The sequence below is a fragment of the Dendropsophus ebraccatus genome, chromosome 12 (assembly GCF_027789765.1).
Source record: "Dendropsophus ebraccatus isolate aDenEbr1 chromosome 12, aDenEbr1.pat, whole genome shotgun sequence".
Classification (NCBI taxonomy): Eukaryota; Metazoa; Chordata; class Amphibia; order Anura; family Hylidae; genus Dendropsophus; species Dendropsophus ebraccatus.
In genome coordinates, this window is record NC_091465.1 from 1,564,535 (window position 1) to 1,582,550 (window position 18,016).

Consider the following 18,016-nt stretch of genomic DNA (forward strand, 5'->3'; position numbering starts at 1 on the left):
CATGGCGGCACACCTAGCGGATACACTGCAGGGAATGAATGAGGAGTACAGACAGCGGAGGCCCCGGCACCTCCATGGGTGACCTATTACCACTATAAGATGGCGGCACACTGAGCGGATACACTGCAGGGTATGAATGAGGAGTACAGACAGCGGAGGCCCCGACACCTCCATGGGTGACCTATTACCACTATAACATGGCGGCACACCGAGCGGATACACTGCAGGGTATGAATGAGGAGTACAGACAGCGGAGGCCCCAACACCTCCATGGGTGACCTATTACCACTATAACATGGAGGCACACTGAGCGGATACACTGCAGGGTATGACCCAGAGGAGTACAGACAGCGGAGGCCCCGGCACCTCCATGGGTGACCTATTACCACTATAAGATGGCGGCACACCGAGCGGATACACTGCAGGGTATGAATTAGGAGTACAGACAGCGGAGGCCCCGGCACCTCCATGGGTGACCTATTACCACTATAAGTTGGCGGCACACTGAGCGGATACACTGCAGGGTATGAATTAGGAGTACAGACAGCGGAGGCCCCGGCACCTCCATGGGTGACCTATTACCACTATAACATGGCGGCACACTGAGCGGATACACTGCAGGGTATAAATGAGGAGTACAGATAGCGGAGGCCCCGGCACCTCCATGGGTGACCTATTACCACTATAACATGGCGGCACACCGAGCGGATACACTGCAGGGTATGAATGAGGAGTACAGATAGCGGAGGCCCCGGCACCTCCATGGGTGACCTATTACCACTATAACATGGCGGCACACTGAGCGGATACACTGCAGGGTATGACCCAGAGGAGTACAGACAGCGGAGGCCCCGGCACCTCCATGGGTGACCTATTACCACTATAACATGGCGGCACACTGAGCGGATACACTGCAGGGTATAAATGAGGAGTACACACAGCGGAGGCCCCGGCACCTCCATGGGTGACCTATTACCACTATAATATGGCGGCACACCGAGCGGATACACTGCAGGGTATGAACCAGAGGAGTACACACAGCGGAGACCCCGACACCTCCATGGGTGACCTATTACTACTATAATATGGCGGCACACTGAGCGGATACACTGCAGGGTATGAATGAGGAGTACAGATAGCGGAGGCCCCGGCACCTCCATGGGTGACCTATTACCACTATAATATGGCGGCACACTGAGCGGATACACTGCAGGGTATGAATGAGGAGTACAGATAGCGGAGGCCCCGACACCTCCATGGGTGACCTATTACCACTATAACATGGAGGCACACTGAGCGGATACACTGCAGGGTATGACCCAGAGGAGTACAGACAGCGGAGGCCCCGGCACCGCCATGGGTGACCTATTACCACTATAAGATGGCGGCACACCGAGCGGATACACTGCAGGGTATGAATGAGGAGTACAGACAGCGGAGGCCCCGGCACCTCCATGGGTGACCTATTACCACTATAACATGGCGGCACACTGAGCGGATACACTGCAGGGTATCAACCAGAGGAGTACACACAGCCGAGACCCCGGCACCTCAATGGGTGACCTATTACCACTATAATATGGCGGCACACTGAGCGGATACACTGCAGGGTATGAACCAGATGAGTACAGACAGCGGAGGCCCCGGCACCTCCATGGGTGACCTATTACCACTATAACATGGCGGCACACTGAGCGGATACACTGCAGGGTATGAATTAGGAGTACAGACAGCGGAGGCCCCGGCACCTCCATGGGTGACCTATTACCACTATAACATGGCGGCACACCGAGCGGATACACTGCAGGGTATGAATGAGGAGTACACACAGCGGAGGCCCCGGCACCTCCATGGGTGACCTATTACCACTATAATATGGCGGCACACCAAGCGGATACACTGCAGGGTATGAACCAGATGAGTACAGACAGCGGAGGCCCCGGCACCTCCATGGGTGACCTATTACCACTATAATATGGCGGCACACTGAGCGGATACACTGCAGGGTATGAATGAGGAGTACAGATAGCGGAGGCCCCGGCACCTCCATGGGTGACCTATTACCACTATAATATGGCGGCACACCACTCTGGATCAGTTCCAGATGTGAAACAGATAAACCTGCTGATATTCGGTGCCACCTGGTTTCCCCTTGTATTCAAAAACATTCTCAGGATTAGAGCAGCTGTAAGAGAAGCCTGTAACATGGCTGTCCTGTGTGCACACGCCCCAACCCCTCACATTAACCCTTCACTTACCTGGTGGCTCACGACATCATTATCACATTCATAAACGCATCTCCCATAGGGGCCCGTCCTCAGAGCGTCAGTCAGCGACTCAATGTCCTGGAGCCCACAGACCACTGACACCGGCCAGCCGAAGCCCCCCTGAGGACACAAGATCATACAGTGCATGAATAGGGAGCGCAGCTCTGGAGTATAATACAGGATCAGTAATGTATGTACACAGTGACCCCACCAGCAGAATACTGAGTGCAGCTCTGGAGTATAATACAGGATGTAACTCAGGATCAGTCTGTGCATTTGAAGGAAAACCTGGACTTCTTTTTCTTTGGGGTGCATCCCCTTCTCCCCAGGAGGGGGGTGCAGGCCCAGGTATGAGCGAGGGGAGGAGAGCCCCAACTCCTGCCCCCCGAACCAGGTCCGTGGGGGGCTGAGGAATCCAGCGCCCAACAGCAGAGGGAATACCATCAGGAGGTCCAAGGGCTGAGGCGTTCTACTAGGAGGTGCAGCGATGCTTCTCCAGCCGCCCCTGAACCAGAGATAACAAAGGGTAGCCGCAAGGCTACAGCCGTCTGTGGAACTACAAGTTCCAGAAGTTCTTAAGGTACTACAGCGACTGTGGAAACCAGCCAGGACAATCTGTGCAGTGACACTCCTCCTGGAACAAGGCCCATGGAGGTGTGGAGGAAGATTGGGGGGTGCAGCGGGCTCAGGAGACTGGGCAGAGCTGTGGCCTCCGGATCACCAAGAGCCTCTGTGGGTATGAGGAAGCCAGGAGCCACCTGTACAAGCTTCAAGAGACTGGGCCCAGCTATGGCCTCCGGATCACCAAGAGCCTCTGTGGGTATGAGGTTGCCAGGACCCACCTGTACAAGCTTCAGGAGACTGGGCAGAGCTACGGCCTCCGGATCGCTGAGAGCCTCTGTGGGTATGAGGAAGCCAGGAGCCACCTGTACAAGCTTCAGATCACTGGGCCCAGCTATGGCCTCGGGATCACCAAGAGCCTCTGTGGGTATGAGGTTGCCAGAACCCACCTGTACAAGCTTCAGGACACTGGGCCCAGCTATGGCCTTCGGATCACCAAGAGCCTCTGTGGGTATGAGGAAGCCAGGAGCCACCTGTACAAGCTTCAGGAGACTGGGCCCAGCTATGGCCTCCGGATCGCTGAGAGCCTCTGTGGGTATGAGGACACTAGGAGCCACCTGTACAAGCTTCAGGACACTGGGCCCAGCTATGGCCTCCGGATCACCAAGAGCCTCTGTGGGTATGAGGAAGCCAGGAGCCACCTGTACAAGCTTCAGGACACTGGGCAGAGCTATGGCCTCCGGATCGCTGAGAGCCTCTGTGGGTATGAGGACGCCAGGAACCACCTGTACAAGCTTCAGATCACTGGGCCCAGCTATGGTCTCCGGATGGCTGAGAGCCTCTGTGGGTATGAGGAAGCCAGGACCCACCTGTACAAGCTTAAGGAGACTGGGCAGAGCTATGGCCTCCGGATCACCAAGAGCCTCTGTGGGTATGAGGTTGCCAGGACCCACCTGTACAAGCTTCAGGAGACTGGGCAGAGCTACGGCCTCCGGATCGCTGAGAGCCTCTGTGGGTATGAGGAAGCCAGGAGCCACCTGTACAAGCTTCAGGACACTGGGCAGAGCTATGGCCTCCGGATCGCTGAGAGCCTCTGTGGGTATGAGGACGCCAGGAACCACCTGTACAAGCTTCAGATCACTGGGCCCAGCTATGGTCTCCGGATGGCTGAGAGCCTCTGTGGGTATGAGGAAGCCAGGACCCACCTGTACAAGCTTAAGGAGACTGGGCAGAGCTATGGCCTCCGGATCGCTGAGAGCCTCTGTGGGTATGAGGACGCCAGGAGCCAACTGTACAAGCTTCAAGAGACTGGGCCCAGCTATGGCCTCCGGATCACCAAGAGCCTCTGTGGGTATGAGGACACCAGGAGCCACCTGTACAAGCTTCAGGACACTGGGCCCAGCTATGGCCTCCGGATCACCAAGAGCCTCTGTGGGTATGAGGAAGCCAGGAGCCACCTGTACAAGCTTCAGGACACTGGGCAGAGCTATGGCCTCCGGATCGCTGAGAGCCTCTGTGGGTATGAGGACGCCAGGACCCACCTGTACAAGCTTCAGGACACTGGGCAGAGCTATGGCCTCCGGATCGCTGAGAGCCTCTGTGGGTATGAGGAAGCCAGGACCCACCTGTACAAGCTTAAGGAGACTGGGCAGAGCTATGGCCTCCGGATCGCTGAAAGCCTCTGTGGGTATGAGGAAGCCAGGAACCACCTGTACAAGCTTCAGATCACTGGGCCCAGCTATGGTCTCCGGATGGCTGAGAGCCTCTGTGGGTATGAGGAAGCCAGGAACCACCTGTACAAGCTTAAGGAGACTGGGCCCAGCTATGGCCTCCGGATCACCAAGAGCCTCTGTGGGTATGAGGAAGCCAGGAGCCACCTATACAAGCTTCAGGAGACTGGGCAGAGCTATGGCCTCCGGATCGCTGAGAGCCTCTGTGGGTATGAGGAAGCCAGGAGCCACCTGTACAAGCTTCAGGAGACTGGGCAGCGCTATGGCCTCCGGATTGCTGAGACCCTCTGTGGGTATGAGGAAGCCAGGAACCACCTGTACAAGCTTCAGGAGACTGGGCAGCGCTATGGCCTCCGGATTGCTGAGACCCTCTGTGGGTATGAGGAAGCCAGGAACCACCTGTACAAGCTTCAGGAGGAGGTATGTGCTGTGAAAGCATTGATGGACACTGCTGCTAAGAAGCAAAAGGCTGAGCTTTTAGCGAAGATGAAACATCTGAAAGCTGACATCAGGAAGATAGTGAAAAAGAGAACTTTTATTCAGCAGAACAGTGGGCCATTAAAGAGAAACTACAGAATGACGATCATTTTGCTGAAATCAAGAGAGAAAAGCAGAGAAGGCTGAGAGGGCTCCAGCCAGAGAGCCGGGTGGAGGAGGAAGGAGACGCTGCGGAGGTACGTGATGTTGAGCCGAATCCACCCGGGGGTCCCCAACAACAGACCCCGTCGAATCCTCTCCCCCTGGGGAACGTATTTCCTTTGGGGGGAGGATCTGCCCAGAGTCAGAGGACGAGGAAAATGTAAATAAAGGGGACATGGATACATCCGTTTCACTAAAGAGAGGTAAACCATCGTCAGATGAGGAAGGTGACGGGCAGGATGGAAAGGATAGTGGGAAAAAGAAAGCCGTCTGATGGCGGCACCCTCTGAGTTGACGCTGGCTTCCATTAATGTAGCCAGCATTAAGTCAGATACGGCTAGATTTGCGGCCTATGATTATTTTGCCCACATTAATGCTGACATTTTCTTTTTGCAGGAGACCAGGCTAACAGACATGTCATCTATATTTAAATCCAGAAGGGAATGGAGGAATGGGCCCTCCTACTGGTCTCTTGCGGCCGAGCCGTATAGCGGGGTGGCGGTCCTTTTTGCCGCACCGATAGAATGTTAGAAATGGGGAAGTGCCTGATTCTAGATGTCCTCATGAAGGGACAAGAACTTTGCCTTATTAACATCTATGGTCCACAGTCCAAGTGGGATCGGAAGTGTCTCTTTATGAGGATCAAGCCCTATCTCTTTACAAGTCGGCACGGCCGGTGGTCTTTGGAGGGGACTTCAATGCTGTCACGAGGCCCCAGGATAGGGGAGGTTCCAGAGACAAGCTGACTTATGATGGCGTCGCCCTGAATAGTATAGCTAGTGAGGCTCGCCTGGTGGATGTTCACATCCGGCATACACCAGGCCACGCGGGATTCACCTATCATAGGGGTAGTTGTAGGTCCAGGATAGATAGGTTTTATTTAAAGGAGGAAGCTGTCTCTTCAGCGGTTTCTGTTGTTGAGGTGGAGTTCTCCGACCACTGTTTAATTTTGTTTTCTCTGAAGGTTACAGAGACTCCCCGGATGGATAGAGGCTTTGATTGTGGACCGTTGGCAGGGGTGAGAATGGACCCTGCGGTGCCAGATTCCACTCTGAGGGTGGTAGCGTACGCCGATGATGTCACCATATTCGACTCCTCGCAAGAGGAGGTGCAGTGTGTGATGTCAGGGGTGGAGCGCTACTCGCATCTGGGTCCAAGATCAACCAGGATAAGTGTGAGAGTCTCTGGCTGGGAGGTGGAGATCCTGGATTTGATCTCCCGGACACCCTTCCAGAGCCCCAGGAGTTTGCAAAAGTCCTCGGCATCGAATTCGGCCAAGGGGATTACCCCAAACAAAACTGGGACAGCAGGCTCAAGATCGCCGCTCAGAGGGTGGATCAGTGGAAGGGTTGGTCTTTGACCCTCAGGGAAAGGGTTAACCTGATCAAAACATTCCTGCTCCCTTTGCTGATATATCTGGGCAGTGTTTGCATTTTGACAGAACCGCTCTGGACTTGGGTCTACAGTGTGTTCTTCCAACTGTTATGGGGGAATAGACTGAACCTACTCAAGAGGGAGGTTACTTACCGTACGAGGAGACAAGGGGGGTTGTGTATGGTCATTACTTACCGTACGAGGAGACAAGGGGGGTTGTGTATGGTCATTACTTACCGTACGAGGAGACAAGGGGGGTTGTGTATGGTCATTACTTACCGTACGAGGAGACAAGGGGGGTTGTGTATGGTCAACCCCGTGGTGTTCCTGGTGAATACCTTTCTTAAGACCAACATTGCAAACCTCTGGAAAGAGAGAGCTGTGTGCAGGAGCTGTGAGGATGGAGGACGTCCCCGGGAGGAGTGTGCAGGAGCTGTGAGGATGGGGGATGTCCCCGGGAGGAGTGTACGGGAGCTGTGAGGATGGGGGACGTCCCCGGGAGGAGTGTGGAGGCATGCTGGAAAGCATGGAGCATTTTCTGCTTCATTGTCCCTTTAATACAGAGGTTTACAACAGGGTGGGCGCTTCCATTGGGTGGCCCAGGTTGGCCCGCCTCTCCTATGCGGAATGGGCCTATGGAGCATTCAGAAACCTTGGTGGCTGGGACCGGAGCACTTTATTCCTAGTCAGCATAGTGGTCAGGTACCACACGTGGATAAGGTAGTTAGGGGCACAGCGCCCCCTGTGGAAGAGGTGGTTAGGGGCACAGCGCCCCCTGTGGATGAGGTGGTTAGGGGCACAGCGCCCCCTATGGATGAGGTGGTTAGGGGCACAGCGCCCCCTGTGGATGAGGTGGTTAGGGGCACAGCGCCCCCTGTGGATGAGGTGGTTAGGGGCACACTCGGTGACCTGGTGAAGGTGCGCTCTCTGGAGTACGAGAGGCTGGGGGCTGGTAGGGCCTCTTGTCTTTGGAGGGGCTCTGCCTATAAGGTTCCTTAGCCTGCGTCTCCTCTCCTGGTGGCGGCTGATGCTGGCACATTAGTCTTTTGGTTTGTGCTGTAGCTGTATAGGAGTATAGGACTTGCAGGCGCTGAACTTGGGCTTTCGGGCTGTTTGTGGAGCTGAAAAGCCTCACTATGGTTTGCTGTGTATGTTTGTGTATATTATTAGTGTGTATATTTGTATATATAGTTTGTATATTTTTGTGTTGGTCTCCACCTGGGGTTGGGGTTTAGTGTTAGGTTGGGTGGTGGGTTATATGGGGGGAGGGGGTTTCTGGGGACTTTGGTATAAACAGAAAATCCTGGGCTGGTTCATGGACGTCCGTGATCATGTACTGGGGGCATGGGATGCCGGACCAGCTCAGGGCCAAAAAATAAAAATAAAAAATTATAAAAATGTTTTGGTGTTTGGTGTAGGGATCTATGTATATATTCATTTATGTATTTATTTGTATATTTATTTAATTTTTGTGGAACACAACCGGACCAGAGGTTAGTATGGAGTATAGTTATGTTAGTTATTGTTAAGTTTGATAGCGTTATTATTGTGGTGGTTTTGGGGAAATCTAGTTTGCACGTGTGGGGGATAATACAGCGGTGCGTTTGGTGAGCGAGAGGCCGGATCCGCCAATACGTTTATGGACTCTTATGGACTTGTATATATTGTACAGTTGTGTTATTTATATTGTTGGTTTGTTGTTATGTTTTATATTTTTAAATAAAAGATCTACAGGATGTAACTCAGGATCAGTAATGTAAGTACACAGTGACCCCACCAGCAGAATAGTGAGTGCAGCTCTGGAGTATAATCCAGTAACATTACAGCCATGACACTGAGCAGTCCCCTCTCAGTCTGAACAGATGTCAGGATGTGTCGGGCAGATATATTATTAGTATGGGGCTCCTGGCAGACGCTCTTTGTTTGCGCTCGCACCCGTCTCCTCCTCCATTATATAGATGCTGGGTGTGAGGAGCAGATGGTGGCCCTCTGATCAGCTGCTGCAAACAATGGACGACTCTTGTATATTGTCCCTGGCACAGACATCCCGATCCTCCGGGGCCCACAATGACAGATGTATAACAGGAGCTATGGACTCTATTACTGTGATGTCACTGGTATACATATACAGCAGGACATAGGGTGCGTATACATATACAGTAGGACATATGGGGCGTGTACATATACGGTAGGACATATGGGGCGTGTACATATACAGTAGGACATATGGGGCGTGTACATATACAGTAGGACATATGGGGCGTGTACATATACAGTAGGACATATGGGGCGTGTACATATACGGTAGGACATATGGGGCGTATACATATACAGTAGGACATATGAGGCGTGTACATATACAGTAGGACATATGGGGCGTGTACATATACAGTAGGACATATGGGGCGTATACATATACAGTAGGACATATGGGGCGTGTACATATACGGTAGGACATATGGGGCGTGTACATATACGGTAGGACATATGGGGCGTATACATATACAGTAGGACATATGGGGCGTATACATATACGGTAGGACATATGGGGCGTATACATATACAGTAGGACATATGGGGCGTGTACATATACAGTAGGACATATGGTGTGTATACATATACAGTAGGACATATGGGGCGTGTACATATACAGCAGGACACGTGGGGCGTATACATATACAGTAGGACATATGGGGCGTGTACATATACAGTAGGACATATGGGCGTGTACATATACAGTAGGACATATGGGGCGTGTACATATACAGTAGGACATATGGGGCGTGTACGTATACGGTAGGACATATGGGGCGTATACATATACAGTAGGACATATGGGGCGTGTACATATACAGTAGGACATATGGGGCGTATACATATACAGTAGGACATATAGGGCGTGTACATATACGGTAGGACATATGGGGCGTGTACATATACAGTAGGACATATGGGGCGTATACATATACAGTAGGACATATGGGGCGTGTACATATACAGTAGGAGACATGGGGCGTGTACATATACAGTAGGACATATGGGGCGTGTACATATACAGTAGGACATATGGGGCGTATACATATACAGTAGGACATATGGGGCGTATACATATACAGTAGGACATATGGGGCGTGTACATATACAGTAGGACATATGAGGCGTGTACATATACAGTAGGACATATGGGGCGTGTACATATACAGTAGGACATATGGGGCGTGTACATATACAGTAGGACATATGGGGCGTGTACATATACAGTAGGACATATGGGGCGTATACATATACAGTAGGACATATGGGGCGTGTACATATACAGTAGGACATATGGGGCGTATACATATACAGTAGGACATATGGGGCGTGTTCATATATAGTAGGACATATGGGGCGTGTACATATACAGTAGGACATATGGGGCGTGTACATATACAGTAGGACATATGGGGCGTATACATATACAGTAGGACATATGGGGCGTGTACATATACAGTAGGACATATGGGGCGTGTACATATACGGTAGGACATATGGGGCGTATACATATACAGTAGGACATATGAGGCGTGTACATATACAGTAGGACATATGGGGCGTGTACATATACAGTAGGACATATGGGGCGTTTACATATACAGTAGGACATATGGGGCGTGTACATATACGGTAGGACATATGGGGCGTGTACATATACGGTAGGACATATGGGGCGTATACATATACAGTAGGACATATGGGGCGTATACATATACGGTAGGACATATGGGGCGTATACATATACAGTAGGACATATGGGGCGTGTACATATACAGTAGGACATATGGTGTGTATACATATACAGTAGGACATATGGGGCGTGTACATATACAGCAGGACACGTGGGGCGTATACATATACAGTAGGACATATGGGGCGTGTACATATACAGTAGGACATATGGGCGTGTACATATACAGTAGGACATATGGGGGCGTGTACATATACAGTAGGACATATGGGGCGTGTACGTATACGGTAGGACATATGGGGCGTATACATATACAGTAGGACATATGGGGCGTGTACATATACAGTAGGACATATGGGGCGTATACATATACAGTAGGACATATAGGGCGTGTACATATACGGTAGGACATATGGGGCGTGTACATATACAGTAGGACATATGGGGCGTATACATATACAGTAGGACATATGGTGCGTGTACATATACAGTAGGAGACATGGGGCGTGTACATATACAGTAGGACATATGGGGCGTGTACATATACAGTAGGACATATGGGGCGTATACATATACAGTAGGACATATGGGGCGTATACATATACAGTAGGACATATGGGGCGTGTACATATACAGTAGGACATATGAGGCGTGTACATATACAGTAGGACATATGGGGCGTGTACATATACAGTAGGACATATGGGGCGTGTACATATACAGTAGGACATATGGGGCGTGTACATATACAGTAGGACATATGGGGCGTATACATATACAGTAGGACATATGGGGCGTGTACATGTACAGTAGGACATATGGGGCGTATACATATACAGTAGGACATATGGGGCGTGTACATATATAGTAGGACATATGGGGCGTGTACATATACAGTAGGACATATGGGGCGTGTACATATACAGTAGGACATATGGGGCGTATACATATACAGTAGGACATATGGGGCGTATACATATACAGTAGGACATATGGGGCGTGTACATATACAGTAGGACATATGGGGCGTATACATATACAGTAGGACATATGGGGCGTATACATATACAGTAGGACATATGGGGCGTGTACATATACAGTAGGACATATGGGGCGTATACATATACAGTAGGACATATGGGGCGTGTACATATATAGTAGGACATATGGGGCGTGTACATATACAGTAGGACATATGGGGCGTGTACATATACAGTAGGACATATGGGGCGTGTACATATACAGTAGGACATATGGGGCTCACCCTTTCCGCCTTCTTCAGATAGACTTTCTGCGCTGAATACGGACACGTTTCTTCCACGGCGCAGTCTAAGCAGCGGCTGCTGGCGCCCTCCGGCTGCGGAGGAATGATTAAACAGTATTAATGAACCATACATTATATCTACAGTATATCTATAGTACTGCCTCCCTGTAGATGATGTAGGTACAGATGGTGCTGCCTCCCTGTCTCTCCCTGTAGATGATGTAGGTACAGATAGTACTGCCTCCCTGTCTCTCCCTGTAGATGATGTAGGTACAGATAGTACTGCCTCCCTGTCTCTCCCTGTAGATGATGTAGGTACAGATAGTACTGCCTCCCTGTGCCTCCCTGTAGATGATGTAAGTACAGATAGTACTGCCTCCCTGTGTCTCCCTGTAGATGATGTAGGTACAGATGGTGCTGCCTCCCTGTCTCTTCTTGTAGATGATGTAAGTACAGATAGTACTGCCTCCCTGTCTCTCCCTGTAGATGATGTAGGTACAGATAGTACTGCCTCCCTGTCTCTCCCTGTAGATGATGTAGGTACAGATAGTACTGCCTCCCTGTCTCTCCCTGTAGATGATGTAAGTACAGATAGTACTGCCTCCCTGTTTCTCCCTGTAGATGATGTAGGTACAGATAGTATTGCCTCCCTGTCTCTCCCTGTAGATGATGTAGGTACAGATAGTACTGCCTCCCTGTAGATGATGTAGGTACAGATGGTGCTGCCTCCCTGTCTCTCCCTGTAGATGATGTAGGTACAGATAGTACTGCCTCCCTGTCTCTCCCTGTAGATGATGTAGGTACAGATAGTACTGCCTCCCTGTCTCTCCCTGTAGATGATGTAGGTACAGATAGTACTGCCTCCCTGTCTCTTCTTGTAGATGATGTAGGTACAGATAGTACTGTCTCCCTGTAGATGATGTAGGTACAGATGGTGCTGCCTCCCTGTCTCTACCTGTAGATGATGTAGGTACAGATAGTACTGCCTCCCTGTAGATGATGTAGGTACAGATGGTGCTGCCTCCCTGTCTCTCCCTGTAGATGATGTAGGTACAGATAGTACTGCCTCCCTGTCTCTCCCTGTAGATGATGTAGGTACAGATAGTACTGCCTCCCTGTCTCTCCCTGTAGATGATGTAGGTACAGATAGTACTGCCTCCCTGTGCCTCCCTGTAGATGATGTAAGTACAGATAGTACTGCCTCCCTGTGTCTCCCTGTAGATGATGTAAGTACAGATGGTGCTGCCTCCCGGTCTCTTCTTGTAGATGATGTAAGTACAGATAGTACTGCCTCCCTGTCTCTCCCTGTAGATGATGTAGGTACAGATAGTACTGCCTCCCTGTCTCTCCCTGTAGATGATGTAGGTACAGATAGTACTGCCTCCCTGTCTCTCCCTGTAGATGATGTAAGTACAGATAGTACTGCCTCCCTGTTTCTCCCTGTAGATGATGTAGGTACAGATAGTATTGCCTCCCTGTCTCTCCCTGTAGATGATGTAGGTACAGATAGTACTGCCTCCCTGTAGATGATGTAGGTACAGATGGTGCTGCCTCCCTGTCTCTCCCTGTAGATGATGTAGGTACAGATAGTACTGCCTCCCTGTAGATGATGTAGGTACAGATAGTACTGCCTCCCTGTCTCTCCCTGTAGATGATGTAGGTACAGATAGTACTGCCTCCCTGTCTCTCCCTGTAGATGATGTAGGTACAGATAGTACTGCCTCCCTGTAGATGATGTAGGTACAGATAGTACTGCCTCCCTGTCTCTCCCTGTAGATGATGTAGGTACAGATAGTATTGCCTCCCTGTCTCTACCTGTAGATGATGTAGGTACAGATAGTACTGCCTCCCTGTCTCTCCCTGTAGATGATGTAGGTACAGATAGTACTGCCTCCCTGTCTCTCCCTGTAGATCAGGGGTGGGGAACCTCCGGCCCGCGGGCCGCATCCGGCCCCTGACACCTCCGGATGCGGCCCGCGGCACCCCTGTGACATGCGCTGCTCTGGAGGAGAAGGAGTCGGCATTCACAGCTTCCTCCTGTGTCTGTGACAGTTACCAGACACAGGAGGACGCTGTGTATGCCGGCTCCTTCTCCTCCAGAGCGGCACACGTCTTCTGCGGTTTGCGGCTCTCCTGTCATGTGCGCCGCGGTGGTGAGGCAGGTGAGACAGCATCTTCCTGTGTCTGTGCCGGCTACTTCCCCAACAGAGTGGCGCACGTCTTGTGACTCCTGCGGGCCGCGCGCGATGACGTCATTTCACCGCGCGCCGCCTGCAGGAGAAGACCGGCACAGAAGAGAGGAGGGAGAAGAGGACCTGGATAGCGTGGGAGCGGAGGAAAGGTGAGTGGGATGTTTATTTTTTTTTTTATTTGGGGCAGGCACTGGGGATTAACTAGGCCACCAGGGACATGACTGGGGGGGATGGGGGGGTTAAGAAGGCCACCAGGGACCTGACTGGGGGGTTAAGAAGGCCACCAGGGACCTGACTGGGGGGTTAAGAAGGCCACCAGGGACATGACTGAGGGGGTACTGCCTCCCTGTCTCTCCCTGTAGATGATGTAGGTACAGATAGTACTGCCTCCCTGTCTCTCCCTGTAGATGATGTAGGTACAGATAGTACTGCCTCCCTGTCTCTTCTTGTAGATGATGTAGGTACAGATAGTACTGTCTCCCTGTAGATGATGTAGGTACAGATGGTGCTGCCTCCCTGACTGGGGGGTTAAGAAGGCCACCAGGGACATGACTGAGGGGGTTAAGAAGGCCACCAGGGACATGGCTGAGGGGGTTAAGAAGGCCACCAGGGACATGACTGAGGGGGTTAAGAAGGCCACCAGGGACATGACTGGGGGGTTAACTAGGCCACCGGGGACCTGACTGAGGGGTTAAGAAGGCCACCAGGGACATGACTGGGGGGTTAACTAGGCCACCAGCGACCTGACTGGGAGGTTAAGAAGGCCACCAGGGACCTGACTGGGAGGTTAAGAAGGCCACCAGGGACCTGACTGGGAGGTTAAGAAGGCCACCAGGGACCTGACTGGGAGGTTAAGAAGGCCACCAGGGACCTGACTGGGGGGTTAAGAAGGCTACCAGGGACCTGACTGGGAGGTTAAGAAGGCCACCAGGGACCTGACTGGGAGGTTAAGAATGCTACCAGGGACCTGACTGGGAGGTTAAGAAGGCCACCAGGGACATGACTGAGGGGGTTAAGAAGGCCACCAGGGACCTGACTGGGAGGTTAAGAAGGCCACCAGGGACCTGACTGAGGGGCTTAACTAGGCTACCAGGGACATGACTGGGGGGTTAACTAGGCCACCAGGGACATGACTGAGGGGTTAACTAGGCTACCAGGGACATGACTGGGGGGTTAACGAGGCCACCAGGGACATGACTGGGGGGATTAACTAGGCCTACCAGAGGCATCATTGGGTGTGGGGGGGGGGTAATTAGGCTACCAGGGACATGACTGGGGGGTTAACTCAGGCTACAGGGTATCACTAAGGATTCACATCAGGTACAAGGGGCATCACAGAGGGTTAACTACAATAGCAGGGGCATTAGGGGAACAATACTTTGCCTTGCCCCGGGTGCTGCAAACCCCCGCTACTAACTGCCGCACACGGTATGCGGCCCTCGAATGATTTTATAAATGCCCGACCGGCCCTCAACATGGAAAAGGTTCCCCACCCCTGCTGTAGATGATGTAAGTACAGATAGTACTGCCTCCCTGTCTCTCCCTGTAGATGATGTAAGTACAGATAGTACTGCCTCCCTGTCTCTCCCTGTAGATGATGTAAGTACAGATAGTACTGCCTCCCTGTCTCTCCCTGTAGATGATGTAAGTACAGATAGTACTGCCTCCCTGTCTCTCCCTGTAGATGATGTAGGTACAGATGGTGCTGCCTCCCTGTCTCTCCCTGTAGATGATGTAGGTACAGATAGTATTGCCTCCCTGTCTCTCCCTGTAGATGATGTAAGTACAGATAGTACTGCCTCCCTGTCTCTCCCTGTATATGATGTAGGTACAGATAGTACTGCCTCCCTGTCTCTTCTTGTAGATGATGTAGGTACAGATAGTACTGCCTCCCTGTCTCTTCTTGTAGATGATGTAGGTACAGATAGTACTGCCTCCCTGTCTCTTCTTGTAGATGATGTAGGTACAGATAGTACTGCCTCCCTGTCTCTTCTTGTAGATGATGTAGGTACAGATAGTACTGCCTCCCTGTCTCTTCTTGTAGATGATGTAGGTACAGATAGTACTGCCTCCCTGTCTCTTCTTGTAGATGATGTAGGTACAGATAGTACTGCCTCCCTGTCTCTTCTTGTAGATGATGTAGGTACAGATAGTACTGCCTCCCTGTCTCTTCTTGTAGATGATGTAGGTACAGATAGTACTGCCTCCCTGTCTCTTCTGTAGATGATGTAGGTACAGATGGTGCTGCCTCCCTGTCTCTCCCTGTAGATGATGTAGGTACAGATAGTACTGCCTCCCTGTCTCTTCTTGTAGATGATGTAGGTACAGATAGTACTGCCTCCCTGTCTCTTCTTGTAGATGATGTAGGTACAGATAGTACTGCCTCCCTGTCTCTTCTTGTAGATGATGTAGGTATACAGTTATACTTACTTTGTTTTCTTTAGTAAAATGAGACAGATTTCCAAAGGATGAAACCTTCACACATCTGCCGGGAAGAAAACAGATGAGAAATATGAGATCACCGTCTGATCATCCCTCGGCCATACCCCCCATCCAGTAACAGATCAGCGTCTGATCATCCATCAGCCATACCCCCCATCCAGTAACAGATCAGCGTCTGATCATCCCTCGGCCATAACCCCCATCCAGTAACAGATCAGCGTCTGATCCTCCCTCAGCCATACCCCCATCCAGTAACAGATCAGCGTCTGATCCTCCCTCGGCCATACCCCCATCCAGTAACAGATCAGCGTCTGATCCTCCCTCGGCCATACCCCCATCCAGTAACAGATCAGCGTCTGATCATCCCTCGGCCATACCCCCCATCCAGTAACAGATCAGCGTCTGATCATCTCTTGGCCATACCCTCCCATCCAGTAACAGATCAGCGTCTGATCCTCCCTCGGCCATACCCCCCATCCAGTAACAGATCAGCGTCTGATCCTCCCTCGGCCATACCCCCCATCCAGTAACATATCAGCGTCTGATCCTCCCTCGGCCATACCCTCCCCCCATCCAGTAACAGATCAGCATCTGATCATCCCTCGGCCATACCCTCCCCCCATCCAGTAACAGATCAGCGTCTGATCATTCCTCGGCCATACCCCCCATCCAGTAACAGATCAGCATCTGATCATCCCTCGGCCATACCCTCCCCCCATCCAGTAACAGATCAGCGTCTGATCATTCCTCGGCCATACCCCCCATCCAGTAACAGATCAGCATCTGATCCTCCCTCGGCCATACCCTCCCCCCATCCAGTAACAGATCAGCGTCTGATCATCCCTCGGCCATACCCCCATCCAGTAACAGATCAGCGTCTGATCCTCCCTCGGCCATACCCCCATCCAGTAACAGATCAGCGTCTCATCATCCCTCGGCCATACCCCCCATCCAGTAACAGATCAGCGTCTGATCCTCCCTCGGCCATACCCCCATCCAGTAACAGATCAGCGTCTGATCCTCCCTCGGCCATACCCCCCATCCAGTAACAGATCAGCGTCTGATCATCCCTCGGCCATACCCCCCATCCAGTAACAGATCAGCATCTGATCATCCCTCGGCCATACCCTCCCCCCATCCAGTAACAGATCAGCGTCTGATCATTCCTCGGCCATACCCCCATCCAGTAACAGATCAGCGTCTGATCCTCCCTCGGCCATACCCCCCATCCAGTAACAGATCAGCGTCTGATCATCCCTCAGCCATACCCCCCATCCAGTAACAGATCAGCGTCTGATCCTCCCTCGGCCATACCCCCCATCCAGTAACAGATCAGCGGCTGATCATCCTTCAGCCATACCCCCCATCCAGTAACAGATCAGCATCTGATCATCCCTCGGCCATACCCCCCATCCAGTAACAGATCAGCGTCTGATCCTCCCTCGGCCATACCCCCATCCAGTAACAGATCAGCGTCTGATCCTCCCTCGGCCATACCCCCATCCAGTAACAGATCAGCGTCTGATCCTCCCTCGGCCATACCCCCCATCCAGTAACAGATCAGCGTCTGATCCTCCCTCGGCCATACCCCCCATCCAGTAACAGATCAGCGTCTGATCCTCCCTCGGCCATACCCCCCATCCAGTAACAGATCAGCGTCTGATCCTCCCTCGGCCATACCCCCATCCAGTAACAGATCAGCGTCTGATCCTCCCTCGGCCATACCCCCATCCAGTAACAGATCAGCGTCTGATCATCCCTCGGCCATACCCCCCATCCAGTAACAGATCAGCGTCTGATCCTCCCTCGGCCATACCCCC

General features: G+C 51.8%; 1 protein-coding gene across 1 annotated transcript in view; it reads right to left on the reverse strand.

Moving 5' to 3' along the window:
- The window catches only part of LOC138769699 (putative oxidoreductase YteT), a 130,792-nt gene that overhangs the window by 15,451 nt on the left and 97,325 nt on the right, over positions 1-18,016 (reverse strand). The window contains exons 10-12 of the mRNA XM_069948315.1: positions 16,185-16,239; positions 11,563-11,655; positions 2,259-2,387 (exon numbers count right to left, since the gene is read on the reverse strand). Of these exons, the coding sequence (XP_069804416.1) occupies positions 2,259-2,387; positions 11,563-11,655; positions 16,185-16,239 (277 nt within the window). The remainder of the gene's footprint in view (positions 1-2,258; positions 2,388-11,562; positions 11,656-16,184; positions 16,240-18,016) is intronic.